The sequence below is a fragment of the Plectropomus leopardus genome, chromosome 15 (assembly GCF_026936395.1).
Source record: "Plectropomus leopardus strain MGB_pleo_1.0 chromosome 15, ASM2693639v1, whole genome shotgun sequence".
Taxonomy (NCBI): Eukaryota; Metazoa; Chordata; class Actinopteri; order Perciformes; family Serranidae; genus Plectropomus; species Plectropomus leopardus.
This window is the reverse complement of record NC_142190.1, coordinates 9,384,078-9,411,377: the sequence shown is the minus strand read 5'-3', so window position 1 is coordinate 9,411,377 and position 27,300 is coordinate 9,384,078. Positions and strand designations below refer to the sequence as shown.

General features: G+C 40.6%; 1 protein-coding gene across 1 annotated transcript in view; it reads left to right on the top strand.

Annotated features, from left to right (window-relative positions):
- tecta (tectorin alpha) overlaps nt 1-26,897 on the top strand; it is a 29,328-nt gene extending 2,431 nt beyond the window's left edge. The window contains exons 2-24 of the mRNA XM_042498898.2: nt 1,157-1,221; nt 1,311-1,450; nt 1,581-1,868; nt 2,958-3,095; nt 3,209-3,374; nt 3,464-3,876; nt 4,551-5,121; nt 5,216-5,826; nt 6,278-6,848; nt 9,506-10,134; nt 11,247-11,904; nt 12,886-13,085; nt 14,289-14,669; nt 16,655-16,941; nt 17,143-17,423; nt 18,324-18,434; nt 19,414-19,616; nt 20,689-20,852; nt 20,955-21,203; nt 21,880-22,042; nt 22,127-22,211; nt 22,453-22,572; nt 24,250-26,897. Coding sequence (XP_042354832.2) covers nt 1,158-1,221; nt 1,311-1,450; nt 1,581-1,868; nt 2,958-3,095; nt 3,209-3,374; nt 3,464-3,876; nt 4,551-5,121; nt 5,216-5,826; nt 6,278-6,848; nt 9,506-10,134; nt 11,247-11,904; nt 12,886-13,085; nt 14,289-14,669; nt 16,655-16,941; nt 17,143-17,423; nt 18,324-18,434; nt 19,414-19,616; nt 20,689-20,852; nt 20,955-21,203; nt 21,880-22,042; nt 22,127-22,211; nt 22,453-22,572; nt 24,250-24,350 — 6,594 coding nt within the window. The 5' untranslated portion in view covers nt 1,157 and the 3' untranslated portion in view covers nt 24,351-26,897. The remainder of the gene's footprint in view (nt 1-1,156; nt 1,222-1,310; nt 1,451-1,580; nt 1,869-2,957; nt 3,096-3,208; nt 3,375-3,463; nt 3,877-4,550; nt 5,122-5,215; nt 5,827-6,277; nt 6,849-9,505; nt 10,135-11,246; nt 11,905-12,885; nt 13,086-14,288; nt 14,670-16,654; nt 16,942-17,142; nt 17,424-18,323; nt 18,435-19,413; nt 19,617-20,688; nt 20,853-20,954; nt 21,204-21,879; nt 22,043-22,126; nt 22,212-22,452; nt 22,573-24,249) is intronic.
- Nucleotides 26,898-27,300: the final 403 nt, after the last annotated feature.

The window sequence follows — 27,300 nt, the reverse complement described above, 5'->3', positions numbered from 1 at the left end:
CACATCCTGAAAATGTCTGAACAAATTTTTCAGTAGACATCATTTTGATAAATCAACCATGTATAAAAAATACGTGGTGCTCCCATTGCAAAAAATTAAGTAATACACTGTCCTGAAGATAAAATTCTTTGGTGGACACAGTTCCTAACATTTGCATTCTCGCCTAAAAATCAGCAAACTAAATCTTGTGACGAATCAACAGTTGTTGTACCAAAGTTACACTTGTGGGTCTAGCTCATGTCCTCTGCAAGTACCACAACATGCATTAGATTGGTGGGGACTTCACATTGCGACAGTTTCACAAGTCCAAAATAACACTCACAGAGGATAATGCAGATAAAGAAAGGCATATCATAGCACAAGAGCTATGATATTCAGAGGGGACAAGTTAAAGCTTGTGGGTAAAGTTGGCAGTGATGTATAAGCTCATTAAATTCACTGAAAGTACAAAGAGTACCTTTAAAAGTTTCATTTTTCATTAAACAATTAAGTTCAAATGCTATATGGTGATAGGAAAATCTGCCAACTTGGCTGTATGTTCAACTTTGCCAATGGGAAGCTTGCCAAGCCAGATACTGAACAGCCCCAAAGGGCCACTGCAAGGACCCCAGCAATTCAAACCTACTCACTTAAAGCCATTAGTGCCCTAGTGTTTACGCTTCTCTCCCTCTAGCCAACAAGGCATGGATGGATCCCAAACATAAGTGGTAATGAGGTCCTGAGCAGCCTTGCGGCTTCAGACACAGAGACACTGGAGCAGAGCGGGCTAGTTCGGTCAGCTGCAGGGAACCAAGGCACAGAGAGGCCCGCAGTCCACTGTTGTCGGCTCACATGGGACTGTAAGGCAAATGTGATCCTGACACATTGTTCTGGCATGCATAATAGGGCCTTTTCACGGCTCCTCAGGGGAGACCTGGGAGCCTGATCTTAAAGAAGTAACGTGACGTTGGCTTGATGGTTCTCCCTCCTCTCCACTTTTGTCTAACGGCCTTGTTTATGAGAAGTTGTCCTATGACTCATGTCTGCCTGCATTTCCACTTCCATTAAGGTCAATGCAAGACAGATAATGTAACGATTGCTCAGACAAGGTTGCTTTGGAAGTGGTAATGAGTAAATCAGTCACACTGACAATATGATCTCGTGTTTTTTTTATTAGAATGGTCAGGCCAGGCTGTCCAGTCATTCTGCTCCACCTCTTCAGCATCTTAGTACAGACGGGAGGTATGAGGAGTCTTCTGCATCAATTCTTTTGACTTTTTGGGTCAAGAAAAGTCCTTTTAATGAGCTCTTATCCATGATTCTCTTTTTAGCTAGTACTCAGGATATCCTGTATCCATATGGACTCGGCCATAGGGATCTAGAGACCCCAAAGATGGATGATGGGAGTTCTGCTGAAATCACTTTGCTTATTCCATTCATTTTCTTCAATGTCCCATACCGTTCCATCTATGTAAGGTTTCATCAAAGCTCTCAAACTCTTATTATTGACTTTGATTGAGTAATCTGTCACAATTAAAACAATTTATTTTATCTGTTGTCATTCATGATGTTATAATAAAACTTGTCCCCTTTGTCCACAGGTCAACAACAATGGTGTGATCTCCTTCAACGTGCAGGTTAGCCAGTTCACGCCGGAGGCTTTTCCCCTGAGTGACAGCAGATCTTTCATTGCTCCGCTTTGGGCAGATGTGCACAACGGTATCCGTGGAGATGTGTACTACCGAGAGTCCACCGAACCGGAGATACTGGAGAGGGCGACACAAGATGTCCGGAAGTACTTCAAAAACATGCCGACCTTCACAGCTGCATGGGTCTTTATTGCAACATGGCACCAAGTCACTTTCTATGGAGGAAGCCAGACAACCCCGGTAAAGTCTGAACCCTGAAATTGTTTTTTCACATAATTTCCACACAATGTCAGTGTTTAGCCTAGCTTAGCAACTGCTAAGTAGATTAAAAAAAATACAAAAAATATGCCTTCCAATATTTCCAAAGCTGTCTCATTCCTGACTTGTCCAATTTTCAAATAGAAACTGATGGCTACGTTTCCATTTTAAGCTCGTGACTCAAATCACAGAAATACAATTTTTGTCAATCAAATCTGGGCCGCTTTCAAGTGTGGTCCTAAATCCAATACCTTTTCGATCACTGGCCGTGCAACCTCTGTATGAACGGACACATCAGAATTAATATGTGTTTTTTTCCATACAGTTGTAGATGTTTTTTCTTTATGACTGGGATAGCTTGCCTACATTTTGAGTCCTGCTGTGGTAGCCTTGTTGCGAGAAACCAATATATTTGAATTTAACCCTCGTCATCATAAAATTATAAATTTTCTCTCTCAAGAATTACCAGAAATATTTGCTAAAAGAGCTATAATAATAATAATAATAATAGTAGCTATGACTTTTGCCTACCTGGAATCGAGCATTAAACCCTTCAATGTGAACGTAGCCTATGAATTTCATTCAAAGTACAAAAATACACATGGTCTTTAGCTCAGTATCTTTATTTTTTAAAGCATACCAACCACAGTGGTAATGGTTTTCCAATTGTTATATATTATTAAGGTTTGTTATTCTCAGAAATAACATACTAAGTTGCTAATGCTTCGGTGTGGTTGGAATCTGTGTTTAACTGTTTCCTCCTGCTAAAAAGGCTAAAAACAAGACTGGCCCAGAAAGCATTTAGATGGTATTATGCATTTCCAGAAATGTGTATATTTTGAGTTGAAACTGGGACAGCTTTGTTTTTTAAACATTTAAGTAACAACTGTTGTTTTCATGGCATTTCAGTGACTATATTATTATTAATCTGAGGCAGATGCTAACTACACATGTAGTCTTTCAACATTAATTTCCATGGTTTGTGGTATTTATGGCTTTATGGTATTCTTCTTTTTTTATGTCTGTTTTTCTCTTTTTAAAACTATTTTAACCCTCTTGTTTGATTAAAAGGTGAACACATTCCAAACTGTACTAATCTCAGATGGCGTGGCGTTCTTCAGTATGTTCAACTACGGAGAAATCACGTGGAGCACAGGAACTGCCAGCGGTGGAGATCCTTTAACAGGACTGGGTGGGACGACAGCTCAGGTATTCTCACAATGTCCCAGAGCTCATTTCATTCATATGATTATCCTTTTATATAAAAGACATAATATGATAAACATTTCACCTCACGTCCCTCACACCTCTCCCCTTTTCAGTCAGGTTTCAACGGTGGAGACATTGGTCACTTCTTCAACCTGCCAGGATCACGGTCAAATGATGTCGTAAACATTGAACAGACAACCAATGTAAATGTCCCTGGGCGCTGGTTCTTCCGCATTGACACTGAACTGATCGATCCTGCCAATGGCTGCAGCTACAATGGCAAGTTCAAACTAATTATGTCAATCCGGCTTTCTCCTATGCAGAACTTTACTTGTAAATATCTCTTCTCTTTTCTGCGTCCTCTTCAGGGCGTTTTTACAGACGAGGGGAAATCTTCTGGCTGTCTGACCAGTGTTCACAGCGATGCCGGTGCCTGGACATTGACAACAACGTGCAGTGCCAAGAGGCTCCGTGTGGGCAGCTGGAGACCTGTGAGCAGCAGGAGGGGGCCTTTTACTGCCAGCCGACACGCACCAGTACATGTGTGGTCTTTGGCGACCCTCATTACCACACCTTCGATGGCTTCCTCTATCACTTCCAGGGAACCTGCTCCTACCTGCTGGCTCGGCCCTGCTGGGAAATGGCGGGGCTGCCGTTCTTCAGCGTTGAGGCCAAAAATGAGAATCGCGGGGTGGCTTCTGTTTCTTGGCTTAGAGATGTGACAGTGGAGGTGTACGGTCAACGAGTCACATTACCCAAAGGCAGTTTTGGTACAGTCCAGGTGAGAATCTGTGGACTTCTTTATAATAGGAATTACCTCAATATTTTATTTGTGTGTTTCTTGGTTTGACTGATGATTAAGTGTTGATTCGGGTGGCTGCACTCACGCTTTGCTTTTGAAATTCTTCTTGACCACCTTGGAAGAGTGATTTGGGCATTATTACTTTCTGGATGCATCAACCTGGATTTTCTCAGAATATCCAGTGCAAGTTGGCTGCAACCTGTTTCCATTCTCAGGTCCTCATAGTGACACACATGGCTCCTCTACTCTCGCCTTAGCAACTGCTAAGTAGCTCAAAAAAATACAAAATATGCCTTCCAACATTTCCAAAGCTGTCTCATTCCTGCCTTGTCCAATTTTTAAATAGAAACTGATGGTGCTCTTTATATTACATCAGTTGCTCTTAGTGTCAAATTGCAGCAGAAGGGTTTACAATTGAGTTAGCTGAAAGCCTGGTGCATCTCATAGAGAGCTAGCGGTTGCCTTTGGCATTGATATCACAGGCAGAAGAGCTTGAAAAAGCAGTGGTATTTGAAACTTTTAATGAGAACAGGCTCCAACTTGATGATCCAGAGTAAAAGTTTTGGGAGTTTTATAATGACAAAGAGAGAGGAAGTGTTTTAATTGTCATATATTGACATTATATTAAGTTTTCCCTCTGTGCCTCTCAATAGGTGGACGGCTTGATGAAGACTCTACCGGTCCAACTCCAGCTTGGTGCTATCAGGGTATACCAGTCTGGGGTTTCCATTGCTTTAGAAACAGACTTTGGACTCTTGGTAACTTATGACGGCCAACACTATGCATCCATCTCCCTACCCAGCTCCTTCTTCAACAACACTTGTGGCCTTTGTGGCAACTACAACGACGACCCCGCCGATGATCCAGTGCTTCCCGACGGCTCTTTAGCAGAAAGCGTGGTGGAGTTAGGGGGCAGCTGGCGAGCAGAGGACACAGACTGGAGGTGTACAGATGGCTGTGCCCAGAACTGCAGCGTGTGTGACCCTGTTACAGAAGCTTTCTACTTTCGCTCAGACTACTGTGGTCTCATAAACAAAACCGATGGGCCGTTTAGGGACTGTAGGGCTGTAGTGGACCCCACAGCCTTTGTGTATAGCTGTGTGTATGACATGTGCAGCAACAGGGATAATATCACCACACTCTGTCAAGCCATCCAGGCCTATGCTCTGGCCTGCCAGGCCCTTGGTGTCACGATACGACCCTGGAGATCTCGCACCTTCTGCGGTGAGGTTCAGTTTGATTCTTTTTGCACAAATTCTTCTTACATTAATCTACTAGTGTCATCTGACATTGTTTCTTCTCTCTTACTGGTTTTTAGCTTTGTCATGTCCAGAGTTCAGCCATTACCAAGTGTGCACAAGTGCCTGCCCAGCCTCCTGCTCGGACCTCACCGCTCCCTTGTATTGTGCTCACCCTTGCACTGAGGGCTGCCAGTGTGATCAGGGCTATGTTCTTAGCGGCAGCCGTTGTGTACAGCGTGAAGACTGCGGCTGTGAACATAACGGCCTCTATTACCCCCTTAATCACACTTTCTGGATTGGCCCCAGTGGCGAGGAAGGCGAATGTTCCCTCCGCTGCACTTGCGGACTTGCTGGGGAAGTCTCCTGCTACAACGAGTCATGCAGGGAGGGCGAGGTGTGTGTGGCGGAGGTGGGCTTGCTGGGTTGCTACCCTCGGAGGGAGGGAGTGTGCTCAATCACCCAGAACTCAGTGACATCCTCCTTTGATGGCACGTTCCTGCTGTTTCCAGATGACAGCTCGTACTACCTGCTGAAGCTGTGTGGTCCAGTGCCAGCTAATGGCTCGATGGTGGAGGTGAAGATTGGCAGGCGGCTGGTGAACAAAGGCCCCACTTGGAAAAGACCAGTGGTAGTTACAGTGGCTAACCTGGAAGCACAGATGGGAGGGATAGATTTTGATATTGTAAAGGTTAGTATTTTCTCAACAGCGTTCTATTTTCAGCTGTTGCGTACCTATTTTTCTACTGCCCTCCTTGCGTGTGTGCATAGTTACACATTTCAACAATAAGTCAAACTCCATTCAAATGAAAACAGGAGTCAGGATTTAGCTTTCAAGCTCCAAGTGCATTGTTGGGCAGCACTCGCCTGTACAATATGACTAGGAGTGAAAATGAAGAAAATAAACATGAATAGAATACAATAAGTAAGATGCAGAATACAATAAGTAAGATGCAGAATACAATAAGTAAGATGCATAATCAAATTAGATGCAACATTATAAACTCCACCTGGCTGCTGTGGCTCTGTATTATAGGATAAGGATCAATTGAGCAATTGAGAAAATAAAAGGCCAAGCAGGGGACACTAATTTACCAAATGTAGAGGCAGAACAATTGTGATGACTCCCTTTTCTGTCCCAGGTGAATGGTGAACCAGTGGCGCTCCCATACGTCCATCCGATGGAGACAATGATGATCTACAGAGCACCAGGCAATGCAACAGTGGTGGAGTCCCGTGGTCTTCTTCGTGTCCAGTACACTCGCCAGGGATACCTAAACATCTCTCTCTCCACCCTTTTCTACAACGTTACCTGTGGTCTGTGTGGCGTCTTCAACAGCAATGCCACCGATGACCTTCGCCTTCCAAATGGACGCCTGGCGGAGTCTACTGAACAGTTCACAGAGGGCTGGCGGTCCATCGCTGATGACCTCACCTGTAATGGTGATTGCGATGACCTGTATCGAATGTGCACAGACTTGCGTCTCTACCAGAGTCCTTGGATGTGTGGCAACATCAATGACCCGGGGAATAGTTCATTTCTGGCATGTCATGCAGTGGTCAACCCCTCTCCATTCTTCAGGAACTGCTTGTATAACATGTGCGTGAGGGAAGGGAATCGTTCAGCCCTGTGCTCTTCACTGCAGGCGTACGCCACTGCCTGCCAGGATGCTCAAGTAGGCCTCGCTTCCTGGAGGAGTGCCACCAACTGCCGTGAGTTGATTTATCTTTATTTGAAATGAACAAGCTCGATTTTGGTTGTGCAGCATCACACCCAGAGTGAGAATTAAAGATATAGTCTGTGTGGCTTTGCTAAAATATAAAACAAAAATAATGATAATCTTCAAACATTCATAAACCTGTCTTACAATGTTAGAACTTTACCATATAACACATTATAAATATTAATATATAAATAAGTAAAATATAGTTGTTGCAACATGGAACAAGTGTTCTTTGAATTTGGTGGAAGGTATTTCCTGGCAAGTAGTTTCCCTCCTGTCCTGTTTCTGTATATTTAACTTCCTCTACAGCCTCTGTCATTTACTCCTTGCTAAAACCCCAAGTTTTACTTTACATGTCATTTTGATTTTTGGATAAAGCTTTAAGGGACAGTTCAACCTGAAAAAATTGCAGAGTGTTGGAGATATCAGCCGCAGAGTCGTTTGTCTTCTCTCCAATATATTGGAACTAAATAGCACTCAGCTTTTGGTGCTCAAAGCATCAAAAAAATACATTGGATTAGAGGCTCCTGAGATGTAAACATTAATGATGTCCTCCTTGGCTGAGCTGTAATGTTGGCTAGCAGTAGCTTAACGTCCATGATTGAAGCATGCGTCCTTCTGCACAGTGCCAAAGTTTGCGGGTGTACTTTGGAGAAAAGAAAATAATTCCTTTATGAAACTGCTTGCAGCAAGGTCTGTGGATTATGTTGAGAAAGCAGGTCATGATTTCTGAAAAGAGACATTGATGTATTGTTTTTCTAATGTATTGTTTTGGTTCAAGAAAAGGCAGACATCTCTTCGGCTGATATCTTCAACACTCTGCAACTCTCACCAAAACAATCTAGACTGATAAATTGTACTACAGCTACGAGGAAAAATGTGTTTTTGATTTGGGAGTGAAGGGTCCCTTTCACCTTAATCTTCCTCGCTACCATTAGAGTACTCTTTCATTTATTATTCCCAGATAAATCAGATTCATGGACCTGTTTCACAGCAGCATTTATCAAAGCAGGAAAAGCACAGGTGGAACTAATAACAATGATGATGACTCTGTACCAGCAATTATTAAAATGCAGTGTAGCAATTAATGAAGTAATTAGTCATCCCTGTGTTTGACAAGTGTAAGGCAAAAACATCTGTCAGTATTCCTGCTAAGTTCCACTCCGCTACTGCTCTAAAGTGTTGCACTCCTTTTTTTTTTACCTCTTCTTCAAAGGTTTACTCCACTGAAAACCTGTTTTATTAGTCACGCCTTGTAGGTTTGAAAGGCTTTGCAGACTGAAGCTGTACTCGGCCTGGATTCACAACATTTAGACAGATTCTGTTGTGATACTGTTATCAACACAAGTACCTTTAAAGTGATTCTGATATCAATAGAGCACTTCCTTTGATTGCTTTTTCTTCTAATTTGTTTGATACTCACCTTGTGAATGGAAGCATTCAGTTTCATAAAATACAAACAAGCACCACAAGTGTGTTGTATAGTCACAGTTTCAAATGTTTTAGTGGCAATGTTTTAGTGTGACTGTTTGGGTTGTAGCTGCTGCGGAAGTGGGCCAATCACGTTACATTAAATCGAAGAATGGTTACAGTGATTGGCTGTGAGTACGACCATACAGATAGTCCTTTTTTAAAGATCTGGATACAAAAAAGATGAAATGCAAGTATTGTTTGGAAGTGGAGATGCTGTGATACTACTTAATGTTGGGCTACTTTGTTTGATACCTTAAACGTGTGGTACCAATATGCAGCCTTAGCTCCCACAGTCATATTTAAGCCAAAATATGATTTAATTCACTGCTTCCATTTGTCACTCGGCCTGCTTCTATTTGTCCTAAGCTATCAACATAAGAAATTTTTCGTCTGACTAAGGTAAAGAGCTGATGGGGCTATGTCTTTACTGGGGCTGCCCCTTGAAAGTCGGAGATTTAGATAATCAGTCAGAGACCCTCAGTTGACTGAGTTTGCTTCAAGTGGAGCAGTTAATTTCGATTTGTTTGTTTTTTGCTCGTCAGCATAATGTGTAGTACATCTGGGGAAGTTTTGGTCCCCAGATTTTGCTGCAATCTTTGGAACAAAGAGCTGCGGACATGCACAGAGGCAATATCTTCTAGTTAGAAGTGGTGAATTTACAGCTCACAACAACTAAATATGATGCAGTATCTGGCTTTTATCTATTTATTTATTATTATTTTTTATCCTTTTATCATTCATTGTCAGTGCTGTTATGTGAATGCCATTGTCACAGTGAATGTCCCCCTGAGCCTCTTTCAAGCTTTAAAACTATAAATGTAAAAAAAACAAAAAAAAACAAATTGTTGAATATTGGTATTGAACAACCAAAACTGATTCAACTGATTCAGGTAGAGCCCTAGTATTTAGTAATATTTTGACTAAAAAACGATTAAAAAGTGTAAAAAGACATGCTGAGCATATGAACTGACTCTCAGGTGGTGGATTACATCGCAGGAGTGGTTTGAGAACATATTAGACATTTTCTTTTGCCATTACCTTGGTCACCACTGGAATCCTTTAAAACAGTGGTGGGTCCAAGCTGTGTACTCTGCTGCCAAAGGGTGAGCTTAAAAACTTGTATAGGTTTGGCAGTTTTGCCTTGCCTCCTCTTACCTTGTTCTTCTGTTTCAGCTCTTCCCTGTCCACCAAACAGCCATTTCGATGAGTGCACCACCGCCTGCCCTCTGACCTGTGCCAACTTAGATGAACCCGAAGAGCCCTGCCCTCTCCCGTGCCAGGAGGGGTGTCAGTGCGAGGAAGGCTTTGCGCTTCGCGACGGCCTGTGTGTGGCACGCAGTGATTGCGGCTGTATAAGCCACGGGCGCCAGCTGGCCACTAATCAGACTTTCTGGACGGACTGGGAGTGCCAGGAGCGCTGCTACTGCAATGGCTCCGACAACAGTGTATACTGTCAGCTCGCACCCTGTCACCCTGAGGAGTACTGCCAGGAGAATGAAGGCCTGTATTTCTGCCAGCCGCGTACTGAGGCCCTGTGTGTGGCAGCCGGTTATGGACACTTTCTGCCTTTTGGTGGCATCCCATTTGAGCTGCAGAGCTCTTGTACTCTTAGGATGGCCACAACAAACTGTGGGAGAGACAACAGGGACCCTGCGACCATCAGTGGAGCTTTTCCTCATTTTAAATTGGCAGCTCGTAATGAAGAAAGGGACACAGGCCAGGCAATTTGGGTGAGGGGCTTTGTATTGGAGGTCTACGAGTATGAGATTGAAGTGTCTCGAAGCTACAAAAACACTGTCACGGTGAGTGCATGAAGAGAAAATGAAACAAAAGCCATTATTATATACTGTGTTCATATTTGGAATTATCTGTAATATGGAATAAGCTTTGACCCAGCTTATAACATCAATATTTCTATCTTAACACCACTTTTTTTCCTGACCCCTGAAGGTCATACTTGTTGTATTTGTGAGGACATTTTATTTCTAATCAAGCCGATTGAATAACCAGGCAGAGAGTGAATTCCTCTTTGATTGGCTTAAGGTGGATCTAATTTCAATGGGCATCTTTTATCAGGCTGGATTTGGCTCAGACAAAACCCCGACCCTGAGCGACATTTGGACCGGGTTCACAAACCGACCAAAAGATCTGAGGAGGAACAGAAATGACACACATAACCCGACGCTCACACACACATTTGTTCTCATACTCCCTGTTTCTGTCTCTTTCTCACTTATACAATAAGATTATATGAGAAACGCATAGAAGCTCTTTTCAGTGAGTCTTAATCACCTGGATTTCCCCGCATACTTTGAAAACATGCAGCTCAGTTGGATTGGAAACTTGGTGCTAAAAATGCTTCTGTAGGAATCTGTGTGAGCCATCTGATGCGAAACCTAGAGTAACAGTCAAAGGGATACTTTCCAACCAGCCTTGTATCATAACAGGTTGGGTAGTATGTGTAAACGTTAGTAAACGTTGGGTGTGTCTCAATTTAATGTCCCCTGTACCAAACAATTGACTTTTACTAGATACTCAAAATAATCTTTATAATTTTTTTGTTTTGTTTTTTGTTAGAAAAATCATAAAACATATTAGTCATAAAGTTCTCTTTATGTGTTGAAGGTTTGTCAGATAAATCTCGATCACTCACATAGTTATAAGAGTACCTTTGCTCAAAATTTTCCACCTTGTAGAGTCCATCTACCAGTTTAATCTATTCCACTCATATAAGAATTATTATTTGAGGGCCTGATATTGGGCAATATGTTTTCCTGACAGTTAAACAAGTCATCATTTTCATATAAATGCAAAAAACAAGAAAGATATTTACATTTTTGTATGAGGCTGACATGATTACAGAACAGGAATGATTTTTTTAATTTTTTTTTTTGTCAAATCTCTCCTCACTCAGGTGAATAAGGAGCGTCTGTACCTTCCTCTGAAGCTGGGCCCGGGGAAGGTCAACGTCTTCACCTGGGGCATGCAGCTCATTCTGGAGACCGATTTTGGCCTGAAAGTGGCCTTTGACTGGAACACACTCCTCCTGCTGACTCTGCCCCGCGACCTCTACAACAGCTCCTGCGGCCTCTGCCAGGGCATGCCTTTATCCCCACCCACCCTGACCACCACCGACTGGGGCATGGCCTGGGCAGAGAGAGACACCTTCTGCCAGGTTGGCTGCGGAGACTCCTGCCCACGCTGTGGCCTGGGAGAGACCAGCGTGCTAAATGACGCCCCTCTTATGGTGGCCGATGGCAACATGAACATGGACTCCGACAACGGGGAGAATCAAGTCAACACACGCATTCGTTTCCACATCGGAGATGGACTGTATGTGTTTGTGGAGCCCGAGGCAGTGAGGCTGTGCGGGCTCATTGTGGATCGAGGAGGTGTGTTTGCACGTTGTCACAGCAAGGTGGCGCCAGCGTTCTTTTATCAAAGCTGCCTGCAGGACACCTGTTTGGACCAAGGAGCACAGGATACAATCTGTAACTGGCTGCAGATTTATGCAGGCACCTGTCAGACCCAAGGAGTGCCTGTTACCGGCTGGAGGAGCGACACGCCATGTGGTGAGTGCAAGTCTGGGCTCACCTTAATTTCACTGTGTACTTCACTGTGTTATGTTATTGTTATTATTAATATTATTATGTGTGCAGAGGTGCAAAGGTCCCCCCTCGTTTAACATAAGTCATGTTACATTTTTTTCTTGTCCAGATTTTAAGATATCTTTCTCTGAAAAATGTCTGTGTCACTCTGAACACACACTGTCAGCAGCTTTAATAGGGACTTATTTCTTGGTGAAAAGTAGTTCTGGTGAAAACTGTAGACAGTAAGATCTGTTGATAATTCACAGTAACAAGGACATGGTCTCTGTTGACTGAACAGGCCAACCAGGAGCAGGCCCAGGGGCCCAAAGGGACCCATGACCCTCACCTGCAGAATGTTAGATGTCAGATTAGCATGTACCAACCAGGAAGAGACTCAAAATGACTACAACCAGATGCAAAGGAACTTCAAAGAGACAAAGTTGCACAAAATTACTACAGAGTGACATAAGACAACCAAAAACAAAATGTAATTACCCCAAATAATGCACAAAATTCTGTAAATAAGACACAGAATTACCTCAGTTACACAAAATGACCTCAGAGAGACCAAAATGACTACAAAGAGACACAAAATTACTACAAAGCAACACAAAATGACCAAAAAAGATACATTTATATTTGTGTAAACAAATGCAATAATTAGTGAGCTTCAGAGGTGGTGAGCAGGCAAGCCTCCAGTCTTTATGCTAAGCTAGGCTAAACATGCCTTGACTTGAGGTCTATAATTAACAGGGAAGTGATAGATTAATATTAGTCTTCTCATCATCAAAATGTTGAACTATTCCTTTAAACAGCTGCCACAGTGGACCCTCCAGTCGACATGTGTCCACAAATATTTACCTCTGAAACACCAACACCTCTTTATACAGGAAACTGTCCTGTGTGCACAATGCAGTCGATGCAGTTGTTAGCTAATATCTTTGCCAACCTGCCTGCTCCCAGTCCAGAGCTGTCCACCAAACAGCCATTACTCCAGTTGTGTGTCGGTCTGCCCGCCCCAGTGCGCCCCAGCCCGCGGCCAGAGGGACTGCAGCCAGGACTGCGTGGAGGGCTGCCAGTGTGACCAGGGCTACGTGCTCAACGGCAAGAGCTGCATCCTGCCGCAGAACTGCGGCTGCTACACTGACGGCAAGTACTACGAGGTCAGTCTCACATCCACCACCACATGGAATAAACTCAGTGACATATGCAGCCAAAAGAGAACATTAACTCAGGCTGGCATTACAAATCTGCAGTTAAACCTTTTTCACCCTGAACAAATCTGAGGTTAGGTTTTTGTCTGGTTTTTGTCTTTCAGTGTCTTGCATTTGCACAATACCAACTTAGAATTGAAAACAATGATGAAGATGTTGTGAATCTTTATCTGTGTGATGTTTTGAAAATGAAAAAGTTGGAGAAAAGTCTGAGAAGAAGTCTGGAAATATTGTCCATTTCCGTGGTTACGATAGACACATCCAAGACCCCCTAAAGCTGGAAACAGGCACTTTAAAAGGAATACTTCACCACTACTGAATTTGTGACAAAAACTTTGTTTTTATTATGCTTCCATGGTTGAAAAAGTATCCAAAATTTGAGAAAATCTTTATTCATTGGAGTAAAAGGGGACTGTGTTTAACAATAGCAAAACTATATCAAAACATCCGTTAACAAACTCTCACACAACTCATGCAGTACTGTCCAATTCTCATGTGTCCAATCATATGCTCAGTACTTCCTAAAAAACACATGCATTTCTGCAGAGTTTAAATGCACATGATTGCACAGGTTTGCTTCTTATTTGTGCATGAGACTGTTTATGTAGAAGTTTTTTTAAATTGTACGGTTTTAACAAAAATGCATGTGCTTGTGAAATCCTGCTACAACTGGTTAAATGAGACTTGGATTTTACTGCAGGGCTGTTAAAATATAATATTAATGAAACATTAAAAAAAAAGTATGGAAGAACAAAAAAAAACAAAGGAAAGATTTTGGATTCAGTCTTTAAAGTTGCAAATCCAAGTTGCATCAGAATTCAGACTTGTTTGAATAGGGCTGAAATTTAGGATTTTTTTCAGTATAGACCGGTCTGTTGATTATTTATTTGATTGAAAGTGGTGGAAAATATAGAAAAAATACCCATCACAATTTTCTACAGGCTGAGTTGATGTCATTTCATTGGCTCTTTTCCTCGTCAGTTATCCAAAACCTAAAAATATTCTAATTACTATTGAATAAGACAAAAGAACAAAAGAAGCAAATCTTCTCAACGGAAACACTGGAACTTGGGAATGTTTGCAACAGAATTTTACCTTTAAAAAAAATCCATAATCAATTTTAATTTTAACAGCATTTCTTTTTTTATTCAGCCCAAGCAGCTGTTTTGGAACAGTGACTGCACCAAACGCTGCCAGTGCATTGGACGAAACCTGATCCAGTGCGACCCGAGGCGCTGTAAGGCAGAAGAAGAGTGCACCCTGCGGTATGGAGTGCGTGGCTGCTTTGCACGCCGCTCCCAGCACTGCGTGGCGTCTGGTGGCGGGGTGTTCAGGACCTTTGACGGGGCGTCGCTGCGGCTCCCGGCCTCCTGCTCCTTCGTCTTGTCCACAAACTGTCACAAGCTGCCCGACCTCTCCTTCCAGCTCATCGCTAACTTTGATAAATGGAGCACACCCAACCTCACCACCATCTCTCATGTCTACCTCTACATCAACGAGGAGAATATACTCATCTCAGGCAGCACTGTCAAGGTGAGAGAAGTCAGGATATCGGCCTGCTGTAGAACACCTGTCTGTGTCCCGGTAACGCTTTATCAAACAGTTTCCTGTTTCATCTGTGCCCAGATCATTAACTCAACTGTATATTCCAAACAGGCTCTCAATGAAAGCTCTGGGCTGTACCCGATTATATCAGTCAAATCAGATTTTGCCAGCAAATACAAATATTCAATTATTCTTTTTTTTCCTTATAAAGTTTTAAAGTCTGAATGGGCTCAGCTGGACATTCAGTGTGACAGCGCCATTCAGTAAACAAGCTAATGACGCTAATAACAGATCAGGTCAGGTCAGGTCAGATCAGGTGCAACAGCAGTTTTTGCTGACACTTAGATGTCAGACAAAAGCCAGAGACTGTGTTGTATCAAGTTCTTGTGAGCTGTAAATGCACCACTTCTAAGCAGAAGAGAGAAGATCATGTTATCTCAGAGTGCAGAGTCTCTCTTCCTTCCTGTGCCACACCTTCTTGTACCAAAGAATAGTGAAAGTCACTCTATCTCAAACTCTGGGGACCAAAACATCCCCAGAAGTAAACTGCACAGCACATGAACTACCAAAAAAAAAATCTTCTGCTTGCTGCTTACAGTTTCAAGTGACAGCCCTAGAGTGCTCCAGCCCAAAAAATAGGAAATCAGTACGTGATGCCAGATGTTGTCATGGTGGCGGGTCGCCACAAAGTAATGAATCTTTGGGAAACCCTGCACTTGCAAAAAAACTCTAGTGTGCCATTACTTATGCTACAGTGTGCCAGTGGTGGCACACGTGCCAACAGTAGCAGGCCCCTGCTTTAATAGATCTATTATCTCTATCAGGAGGGTTTTTTAAATTTTTTTAAATTTATGTTATCGTCTTACTTTCTTCTGGCGATGTATTGCCTGCTGTCAAAGATGCCCTTTCTCCCCGAGAAACCAAACAAACATCCAATTCAAATCTCCTTTTTCTTGCCGGAGTACTTGCAGTCCAATTTACCAATTACCACTAATAGCCTCGTAGAGCTCCTCCAGTTCACTCTAGGCCGTATCATTCCACTGAAAGTGCACTAACAGAGGTAAATAATGACTTACTGATTGCCTTTAACTCTGGCTCTGAGTGAGTCTTAATCCTGCTTCATCTGAGTGAGCTATTGACCGCAACGTTTTTCTGCACCGCCTTAAGAACTGTGTTGGGATCAGGGGCAGTGGGCTCGGGTCGTATTTACAAGAACACTCATTACAGCACCATCTTAGATCGTCACAGTCTTTGCTTTTTGCCATCCTCTTGTCCTTTCTATGCTACACCCTTAGTAATTATATTGTGTGAAAACAAACTATGGACATAATACCCAAATCTACAATCCCGCCCAACTCTACGTGTTTCAGCACAAACACCACTTCTCTGTTAGGAGAGAATAATGGCAATCTTAGTAAAAGTTTGTGTCTCTGTGACATTAACTGCAAAATCTTGCAAATACCCACAGCTAGGTTTCATCTTATATTCTGCCTCACTTTAAACAATGAAGGACATAAATTCTCAGATATAATTGGTGTTGACAGTACTTTCTGCACACTACACTCCCAGATCCCAAATCGATCCATCTGGATTCCTGCTGTTGGAGGTTTTTTTTAGGTGTTCATGAGTAATATAGCAAGAAGTGAAATCTGTTGTCTATTAAACCCCCAAACATAAGTAACATTACCTTCATCAAAACTACAAGTCCGTTTTGTGTAAAAGGCAAGAGTTGACTCTTCATCTGTTCCTATATTTATAGTTTTAATATGTTAATAAACTGTAAATGTTAAAGAAAAACAGCAATATAGTGTTTTATATCATCAGATTATATCAATGACAGTAAAGGGGGTAATCAACAGTTGCAGATGAGTTGCAGAGAGATGTCTAAATTTAGCATGTAAGGACATGCTATGCTTACTGCAAATACATTAAATAAAAAAGACTGTCTCTTACCATCTTTTGTGTCTTCAAAGGTCAATGGTACACCAGTATCCGTACCGTTTCTAACTGGGCTGATGACACGTCTGTCCACGTCCGAAGGATTTATTGTCATCGACACGCCCCAGGACATCCAGGTCCGATACAACCGCTTCAACACCCTCAGCATCACCATGGGCCAGCGGCTTCAGAACAAGGTGTGCGGTCTCTGTGGGAATTTCAACGGAGACCCCAGTGACGACTACATCACCTCCAGGGGAAAGCCGGCGGTCAGCGCCCTGGAGCTGGCCCAGAGCTGGAAGACCAACGGTATGCAGAACAGGTGGGTGAGGCTAACAGACATGGAGGAATACACTGGACACTATTTACCGTACATTAGAGGATGAACAGAAACATGGCTACACGTGAATGTTGTTCAGTTGACATAAGTTTGAGCTGCATATTTACCAAAGGGAACTTGCATATATAGAATTATCATGACCGGATCTGAGCTTTGACAGCTGGATTTTTATCTCTCCTCCAGCTGTGATGAAACCCAGTACGTGGCTCTGGCTCAGTCCTGTGACAACACGGCGGTGCTGGCGCTGCAAGGTGAAGACGCCTGTCAGAAGCTCACCCAGCTGAAGGGTTTCTTCCAGCCGTGCCACGGCCTGCTGGATCCCCGGCCCTTCTACCAGTCCTGCTACCTGGACGGCTGCTACAATCACCGCAAGGCTCAGGTCTGCGGCTCGCTGGCTGCCTACGCTGAGGCCTGCCGCTCCATGGGGACCCTCACCACCAAGTGGATCACCCAGGAGAACTGCTGTAAGGGCACCGCGAGGCACCAGCCTCTCTCAGCCACATGGCACACACACGAGTTTCAGATGAGTGTATCGATGTTTCAGCTCCTTTCTTGTCTCACATGGATTTTGGAGGCTGGACAGTAAAAGGACACTGAAACATTTTAGAGAGCAAATTACGGTAAAACTTTTAATCTTTTACTAGCCTGGTGTGGCTACACATTTTGACAAAGATACACCTGTCTTAATTTGAGGCGTGGTTGCCGTGCAGTTGAATTTATAGAGTTTCTTTGGATTTATAAAATGAGGTGTTGCTGAAGCTTAGTTAGCTGCTTAGATCATACAGAAATATAAAAGTTTAAATGTTTGTCAGTATGAGAATGTATTTATTTATGTAGTTTATTTAATAGGGGCAATGTGAATTAACAGTGCAACTTCCACCTGTTACAAACAAGCTGTGGTAACTGATGTTTCACATATAGAGATTTTAGCTATTGCTAGTCTCTAATACTGTCCTTACTTTATCTTTTAGTAATGAAAAAGAAGAAAAAAGAGAAAATATTAAGGTTACATACAGTAACAGTTATTTTTTTGCTGAGCAACAGTTTCATGAGAAAGGAAAAAAAGCCTGTCCTATATAGACACCTGTCCTAAATATAAGCCTGTTGAGTTCAGCGATTAAAGAGAATAATAGCCCGGGATTTTACCTGAAGTTTTACGGTGATATGAAACTGTCAAAGTTGGGGAAACACTGAAACAGACTTGTCCTCCTCACCCCGGAGGCAATTCTTTAGGCCTCGGCAGAAATTTTACCTTTTTTTCAGCAGTCATAATTTGGCTTGTTGAGTTGTTGTATTGAATCTGCATGTTTACGTGAGCTGACAGTGTGTGTGACAGCTAACATTGTGTGTGGACCTGTCTTTAGCAGAATGGATCTATGACCCCTGTGCAGGAGAGATCTGCACAAACTTCACCTGTGAGCTGGAGAACGGAGGCGACCTGTGTGGCTGTCCAGAGTTGCCCACCAGCACCGGAGGTGAGTCTTCATACGGTTTTCACATCGTCCATCCTCACTTTTAATCCTGTCCCAGTATGCTGTAAGTGAAGCTGTCATATAAACAATCAACCATTCTGAAATACTGATGAGGTAAAAATATGGTGATATACTGCTGGTCCAACTTCAGTGGAGTTCAGTAGGTTAACCCTTTGAAACCCGGATTGACATTACTTATCTTGTGTTGCCGTTTGATTTATTTTTTCTAGAAAGCATGATATAAAAGGAAATGAGCAACCTAGCAAGAAATGTCCCGCAAATTCCAAGATTTAGTAGATTTAGAAAATTTTTTTTTTAAAGCTAGCCATATTTATAATTATCATAATTACATATTTGAAATTATAATAAAGAGTTAATAAATTTTTAAAGCACTTTAAGCACTTCCTTGTTTGTTTTTACTTTCTTTTTTTATTATTTTTTTGTGCTAATTTAGTTTTATTGTAACAACTTTTACTATTTTCCTGCTAATTTTGGGATAATTTTTGAAAGTGATAAAGCCTATTTGCTCATATTACAAAGAGCTGTCAGAAAATCTAACACTTTACCTAGTATCAAGGTGAATTTTCCCGTTTTCCAAATATGTGGGCTGAGAGAAAATATCGATACACTTCTGTATCGCAATATTTTATTTTATGATACACACTGATCAATTCTCAAAATCACTGTATCGATTTTTAATTAATAGTTTACAAGGATGCATTTTGTGGCAGTAGTTCATTTTTTGTTGTGTAACTCCAGCTGTTACATTCTTATCTATCTTCAGCCATTTGACTCTTACAGTCCAATATAACAACATATCATGACTGTAAACACAAATCTTTAGGCAGCAGAAGCAGTATTTTCAGCATCATGGGCCTCACTTCCAATGAATAATACTGGTCTCACATTGCCCATGTAAGGCACTTTATGTCTGTGTGTGTGTGTGTGTGTGTGTGTGTGTGTGTGTGTGTGTGTGTGTCAGGTGATGATGACATCATCCAGGCGGAGGTGACCTGTAAGCATGCTCAGATGGAGGTCTCCATCTCCAAGTGTAAGCTCTTCCAGCTGGGCTTTGAGCGAGAGGACGTCAGGATCAATGACGAGCACTGTGCCGGCATCGAGGGAGAGGACTTCATCTCCTTCCGCATCAACAACACTAAGGGGCACTGCGGCTCCATCGTCCTGGTCAGTTTACAGTCATTCATACTCAAGGCCGTACACAGGGCTTTAGAAATACCGAGGTTCGAAAACTGAGCTTACTAGGGGGTTTTGAGGCATGCTGCCCCAGAAATTATTTTATTTCTCTGATCTAAATATGTGAATTTTGACACATTTGGACAGCAAAAATTGAATAACAGTAACTTTAAAACCATGTCAGTGGCCAGTAGCAATAAATGATACAAGATACATGAATGGAGGGGGGTCCAATGGTGCTCCCCCAGAAAGTAAGTAATTTAAAACATTTGTTTTAAAGTAATTTAAAACAAATTTCCTGCATTTATACACCACCTGCATTGGTTAGATTGAGGGTGTAAATAACACCATAATACTTGGTTGGACCCTTTTGTAGTTTCTTCTTCTTAAATGTGCCTTGCTTGCAGTCTGGCACCTGGTCGCTACATTTTTTGCAGCCACAAGTTTGCAGCCCATAAACATCCCAAACAGCTAAGTTAGAGGAAAATTAAAGCAGAGGGCTGAGTGTCTGTAGATAAATACACCACACACTTCTAGTGGGTAAAAAGAAGAGCCCAGACATTGTTTATGAGATTAGGAAAATCCTGCATAGTATACCCTTAACTAATAATATTTAAATATTATCTAATAATAATTTCATGTCCAGCTTAGGTAACTTTATTTGTTCCCGTAGGCAGATTTGGTTAGCAGTATGCAGGGCATCTATTTAACACAGTTGTCAGACATCACAGACAGCATACAGGATAAAACATGACAAGAAGATAAAAGATAGAACATTTCAAGAGCCCCAGCGCTAACTCAAAATGTTAAATATGCAGTAAATACCAATAAGGACATTAAACTACAAAAAAAACTTAAATTTAAAAAAAATCTAAAAACTGTGAATAAATAAATCACAAATTGATCCTGTGCAATGTGTAATTTTGTGCAATCGTCCTACAGCTTGTTCACCAGTGTGATGGCTGCTGGAACAAAACTGTTTTCACAGCCCATATAAACTGTTTTCAGGCATCTTTGCTTCTGTTTTTCCTGATGCCGAATCTTCTAAATCTCTCTCTGACAGTCGAACGGCACACACATCATGTATAAGAACACCGTGTGGATAGAGAGCGTGAACAACACCGGGAACGTCATCACCAGAGACAAGACCATCAATGTGGAGTTCTCCTGCGCCTACGAGCTGGACCTGAAGATCTCGCTGGAGACTGTCCTCAAGCCCATGCTGAGGTCAGACAGAGCACACACTGCAGAATAAAATGTTTGTCAAATACAACAAAATACCACGACTAGACATCAACAACCACCATCTCTCTTTATTTATTCCTCCAGTGTGATAAACCTCACCTTACCGACCCAGGAGGGAAACTTCATCACCAAGATGGCTCTGTATAAGAACTCCTCGTACCGAAATCCATACAGGGAGGGCGAGGTGGTGCTCAGCACACGAGACATCCTCTTTGTGGGCGTCTTTGTGGAAGGAGCAGACGAAAACCAGCTCATCCTCATAGTGAACATGTGCTGGGCCACGCCGTCACGCTACAGCAGTGACCGACTCCGCTACATCATCATAGAGAGAGGGTGGGTTTGGAAAAGTCTCCGATTACAGTGAAAACACCCTTTAAAAATTTGCCATAGTCAAGAAAACAGTCCAAGGATGCTCGATTTAAGATGATATAAAGCAGCAAATCACACTTGAGAAGCTAGAACCAGTATATGCGACTTTTATTCAATTAACACTTTGAAACCTGGACCAACATCAGTTTTCTTGTGTTGCATTTACAAGCGTTCAAACCTTTGAAACGTGAGGAAATTGGTTTGATTTCTTTAGAAAACATGACAGAAAAGGCATTAGCAGCTTGGCAAGAAAAGTCCCACAAATTGCAAGAAATAAGTAAAAGGTGACAATAAGATTACCTAAAATTTGCTTTTAGAAAAGGGAGGGAGAATGTTGAGAAAAGTATATTCATAATTTTTAATTTAAATTTATGTTAAAGAAAAAGATTACCTTCAAGCACTTTTTCAGATCTTTTTTTGTTTGTTTCATCTTCCTTTTTTTTTTTTTTTTTTTTTGTTTTAGCAATTTCAAATTTTGTTTTATTTGATGTTGTTTTTTAACTATTATCTTGCTAAATTTTTGGCCATTTCTTAAGTAGCTCATTGCCTTCTTCCTGTGTTTTTGGAAGAAATCAAGCCAGTTTTCAATGGGTTAATGACATAAACCCAGTCTGTTTCTTCAATGTCCGTCTCTCTCCAGGTGTCCAAACATTAAGGACAACACCATCGGCATGGCAGAGAACGGTGTGTCCCTCACCTGTCGCTTCCACGTCACCGTCTTCAAGTTCATCGGGGATTACGACGAGGTTCACCTCCACTGTGACGTCACGCTGTGTGACTCTGAAACAAACGCCTGCAAAGTGGTGAGAAAAACTGTACGATCTGAAACATAACAGTGGTGATGAAACAACGTGTGCTGTATTAATGTTTGTGTGCTGTGCATCCAGAACTGTCCACACAAGAGACGAATGTACTCGGAGGACAGTGACCATAAAGAGCACATATTGACTGTGGGACCCATAAGAAGAAGAGGTGAGTGAGGTCAAGTTTTTAACACTCAGCTACTAGTTTTTATATTTCTCTTGGATTTAACCCCTATAAATCAATGGAAATCTGTGCAGGATTTGAAGCAGAACAGCTAATAATTGAACTTCTGTTCAAAGTTCATCATACTGAACTTAACTGAAAGGATCATATCCAATTATTGTGTTAAATTTCAAAGCTTTTAAAATGATTTTTTCGTGACGGACTTGTGATCTTTATCTCCCTTTAGAATCAGACTGGTGTGAGGAGGAAAACGGAGGCTGTGAGCAGATCTGCACCAGTATGATGACCGGACCAGTCTGCAGCTGTGTGACTGGGATGCTGCAACGAGATGGGAAAAGCTGCCGGAGTAAGCAACAAACACACACGAAACACACAAGACACAACATGTACACACGAGACACAAATAGTACTTTGAAGTTGATTAATGCCATTTTGTATCTTGGGTTAAAGTTCACATTCATAATGGACTTAAACCCAAAATGACACTTTAAAAGCAAAACAATGCAGCAAACGGAGTCAGGAGGGCTGTGCAGAAATGCCGAATTATTCTCTACTTGTGTTAGAGCTTTTACTAACCGAGAATGCTGCAAAAATTCTCTTTAACCTTTGTATATGGCAGTGGTTTTGCTCCTTTCTCTTTAATATTTCATCCCTCGTTGGCACATTGTTTAATTTGTGCTGCTCTATGGCCATCTGTGAACACCTACATCTTGTGGATTTTTTGAATTAAGCCCGGCTTGTCAGTCTCAGCCGCTTTATGAAACACTTTGCCGTCTGCTCTGGATATTTCACAGCAGCAACCTGTACAATTGGCGTTTGTTGATTAATAAGTAACACAAGCTGGGCATTTGATGCAGAAAGAAGGTGTTAAGAGCCCACTACCTGCGTCACTACACACCGCTAACGTAACACTACTCCCATAGTGATATGATAAAGAAATTAGCCATTTTGGTTTATCTCAATTACCTCCATTGCCATTGTGTGCATGACCTCTTGTGCTGGCTATTTGCCAAATACAGCACTGCTCACTTTGGATTTGGTTGCATTAGGGAGAGCTAATTTACATAAACTTAAACTGTTAAATCAGGTGGGAATGAGCTTGTGATGCTGCCAGGTGCCATAGTGGTGGTAGTCACCCTCTTTGCACATGTCACTGTCATGCATATGTATGTAAATATAATTAATTTTTCAGTTTAATGTCCAGTCAAAATACATAAATAAATAAACAAACAATGGTATAGTAGTTTTAACACAGTGAAGAAGCTCCAGTGATTGACCTCCTCTGGAATTTATAAACTCTACAGTCTGCAGTTTATTAGAGTTACTAAATATCAAAATCATACTGACAAACATATGAAAAAAAATAAAAATAGAAAAAAAAACGAATACACAAAAAACAAAACAAAAAATAAATGAATACATTTACAGTCATAAAGACAAAAACAATGCAGAATAAATACAAAAACAAAATGCATACAATATTACATTCACTTCCCCTACAACATCATTTATATTTGTATTTTTTCCATTATAAGGGTAGCCTATGTGTATTAATGAAGTACAAACAGCAATTTTAGTTAATATTTAAATAATTGTTTTTGCAACATTTTGCATACATTTGAAGAAGCTAAAAAAAGGGGAAAGAAGGTGCACTAATGGCCTTAGCGAGTAATGTCTAAAGCCCAAACAAAATGATGTATTTAAAAAAAGCCACATAATAAGAATACGAATTTTATATATATATATATATATATATATATATATACATGCGAAACACAATAAATAGCACAAGTTAAAATTCAACAATAGCTACAAATATTTAGAATCTCATCAAACAAAAACAAATACAATAAAATAGCAAAAATAAAAGAATATATAAATAGATAAATTAACTTAAATATAAACAAAACAAGAATAAACTAACAAAACAATACATTTCTGATTTTTATCATAAACGCATTATGAAAGGTGAGAAAAAGTAGCTTGGAGCATCCTATATAATGAATGTTTCTTCTTTTCCCAGCTGTGAGCTCGAGCTGTAACCTCACACCTGTGGTTTCGCTGCTGAGCATCTGCGCTGTGATCACCGTGTTCCCGGCTTGTATTCACACTCTCCTCTCCTAACACCCTGCCAGCAAAGGAAGGCAATACATGAAAAAGAATCAAACACAGAAAAAAGACTTGAAGATGCACAAAGTTTAACAGCGTTGGTAGATCAGTGTAGATGAGCTGTGTTCAGGCAGAAGATATAGACAGAGTACACTGTACATTCACAAATGTCCAGATATTACAACTGAAGGTACATAACTAAACAAGACAAGTAAGTTTCACCCCATATTCACATTGTGTTATTCTCCTTTTTTACACATAAATAAGGACACCCCACTGTGCATTATCATAAACATAAAGCCAATTTATTTAGAATTAAATGTGATCATACATTTTTGTAAATTATTTTGATGGTTTCTGTTTGTAGGAAAAGGAATACTCTAGTCTGGCAAAGTGATTTTTTATTTTATTTATATGACCACCAGATGGCACTAAAATAAGATATATTCTAGTCCTACACATAAGGATTTAAGGTATATTTAATGCCAGTTATATGTAAGAAAGATGAGACATGAACCCAGCACAAATCTCAGACTCGCTGACCTCCACACCCTGAATTCACACTGCTATGAATACGCTCTGCATTGGAACTGAGCATTAATGTAAATCACTGATACTTATAGCTAATCAATAGATGCATAATGGACAACATTAGCATTTTTTCAATACTGACATCCGGTCACAGGGCTTTGCATTTGCATCTGATATCGATAAGTGTTCTCAATATCACAGTTATACCAACAATGTGCTCGGATCTCAGTATGCAAAAATGATCGATCCAATATTAGAACAATTAGTCGTGTCATGATTAATTGACTGACAGAAAGTTGATTGCCACCTATTTTGGAAATCATTTTTTTGTCATTTTTTTAAGAAAAAGATCAAACATTCTCTTATCCAGCTTCTCAACTATGAGGATTTTCTGCTTTATTTCATTTAAAATGACATCTTAGTCTAAAGTCTGAAGTGTTTGGATTTTAGACGGTTAATCACAACAAAATAAGAAATTTGAAATTGCCTCATGGAGCTTTAGGGAAATGGTGATTTTTGAAGAAAAAAAAGTGATTTCTTGCTTTTTTGTACATTTTACAAAAGAAACCATGAAGCCATTACCTTGCAAAAATAATCAGCAGAATAATCAATAATAAAAGTAATAATAACTACCAGCTCTGAAAGCAGAAGACCTGCAGACAGTTTTGCAAACATTACCACTGTCAGTGCTGCTAACAATAATTTATATACATGTTTTTCTTTTCCTGACAAGATGCAGATCACATGTTAATGCTCTGATAGTGTCTGAGATTAAAAGTGTGTGAGTTTAAATTCTTCTGATGGTGACAGACACTAAATATACATGCGAGCTTTAACCAGAGCACACCTGATCTACTTACTTCCTAACTATTGTTTTACATGGTTTACGGTTTTCTAAACCAACAAAATCTATAAGGGAGACTCTCTTTGAAACAAAAAAAAGTTTATTCAAATTTGAATTATATGAAGCTTCTTTATCAGGAGAATTTTGCAAACAAATATACAAGTTATAAATCACGTCATGATTCAAAAGAGTCTCCAAAAACATAAATGCATAAAAAAATGCATTAAAAAAAACAGTCAGTTTTAAACAAACTCAGAATTAAATCAGCACCTTATTGATTTGTTAATCTAAAATATAGGAGCCCATAGATTTAAAAACCATTGTGACTTTACTTGGAGTTTGGACTTCAGTTTTTTTTCCACTGAGTATCTTTTTGTTAATTCATCTTGCCATTAAGAAAGGGTGGGCGGCAGTGATTTGAGCCAAGATAAAGTAACTAGGTGAGATATTTAATGACGTAAACAGTGGGAGAATACATTGTGAATGGGCGGCTTACATTTTATCATAGACATCAAAGTGGAGTTTATGAATGAAATGAATATTTGTGTGTGAGGAGAGCACAATGTGAAATGAATACTCATATATACATTTTTAACTCAAATTTTGGTGTCATAGATGAATGTCTTGCGACTCTATGATATGCACTCAGCTAAGACATTCAAATATTTAATTTCTTTCTTAATCAGTTATGATTATTAATACTGACTGTTGGGTCTGATGTTGATTCTGAACAGCAGTTTGTCTTTTATGACGGACATGTGAGGACAAAGTAAAGGTTCTCTAAGTATGGTCCCTGGTTTTCTGTTTGGCACCTTATGCATTTTAAATGTCACTATATGTTACCGAACCACTTAAGTGACATTTGGGTGTTCTTTACTGAAGCCAAATGAAATACTCATTTTCAGATTAGTTACAGTAAGTATCAGTTTTTAATAGGTAGGTCTTTTTTGCTACCTTCTATGTACAAATGTACAGTCCTTGTCAGTTTGGTGGTTTATGTCATGACTTTTTTTTTTTTTTTTTTAAATAATCAATATCTTTTTTAAGATTTAAAACACAACCAAAAGATGTTTTATTCTTTGAGAGCAGCCACCCGACTTTGAATAAATGAAGAAGTTCTCAAAGTCAGTGTGACTCGACTTTATTTGATGTGTAGCACGTAGCCAAATCCAACCAGAGGTGAAAGAAGCATTCAGATCTTTTATTTAAAAGTAGCAAAACCCTTCCTGCATTCAAAATATAACTTTAAGTAGAAGTATAAATGTCCAAAAAATAAGAATTGTTGTGTTTTCCTTACCTTTGAACGAGCCATTTCCGTATACATAGGGAGTGGGTTCCTCGCCGAGGGATATCATTATGTTGCACAGCCATGTTTCTACAGTAGCCCAGAACAGACAAACTAAACAGTCTCTAGGAAGGGCAATTAGTCTTTCGCCTTTTTGCCTATTCACCTTTTCACATAATAGTGTGGGCAAAGATAGATTTTGGTTTTTTTGGGTTTTTTATTTTTTATTTTTTTAACCTGAAACTGTATTACTCTGTGTTTTTACTGTTTTAAATTGCTGGGTCTGCTTGTTTTTAAGAGAAAGA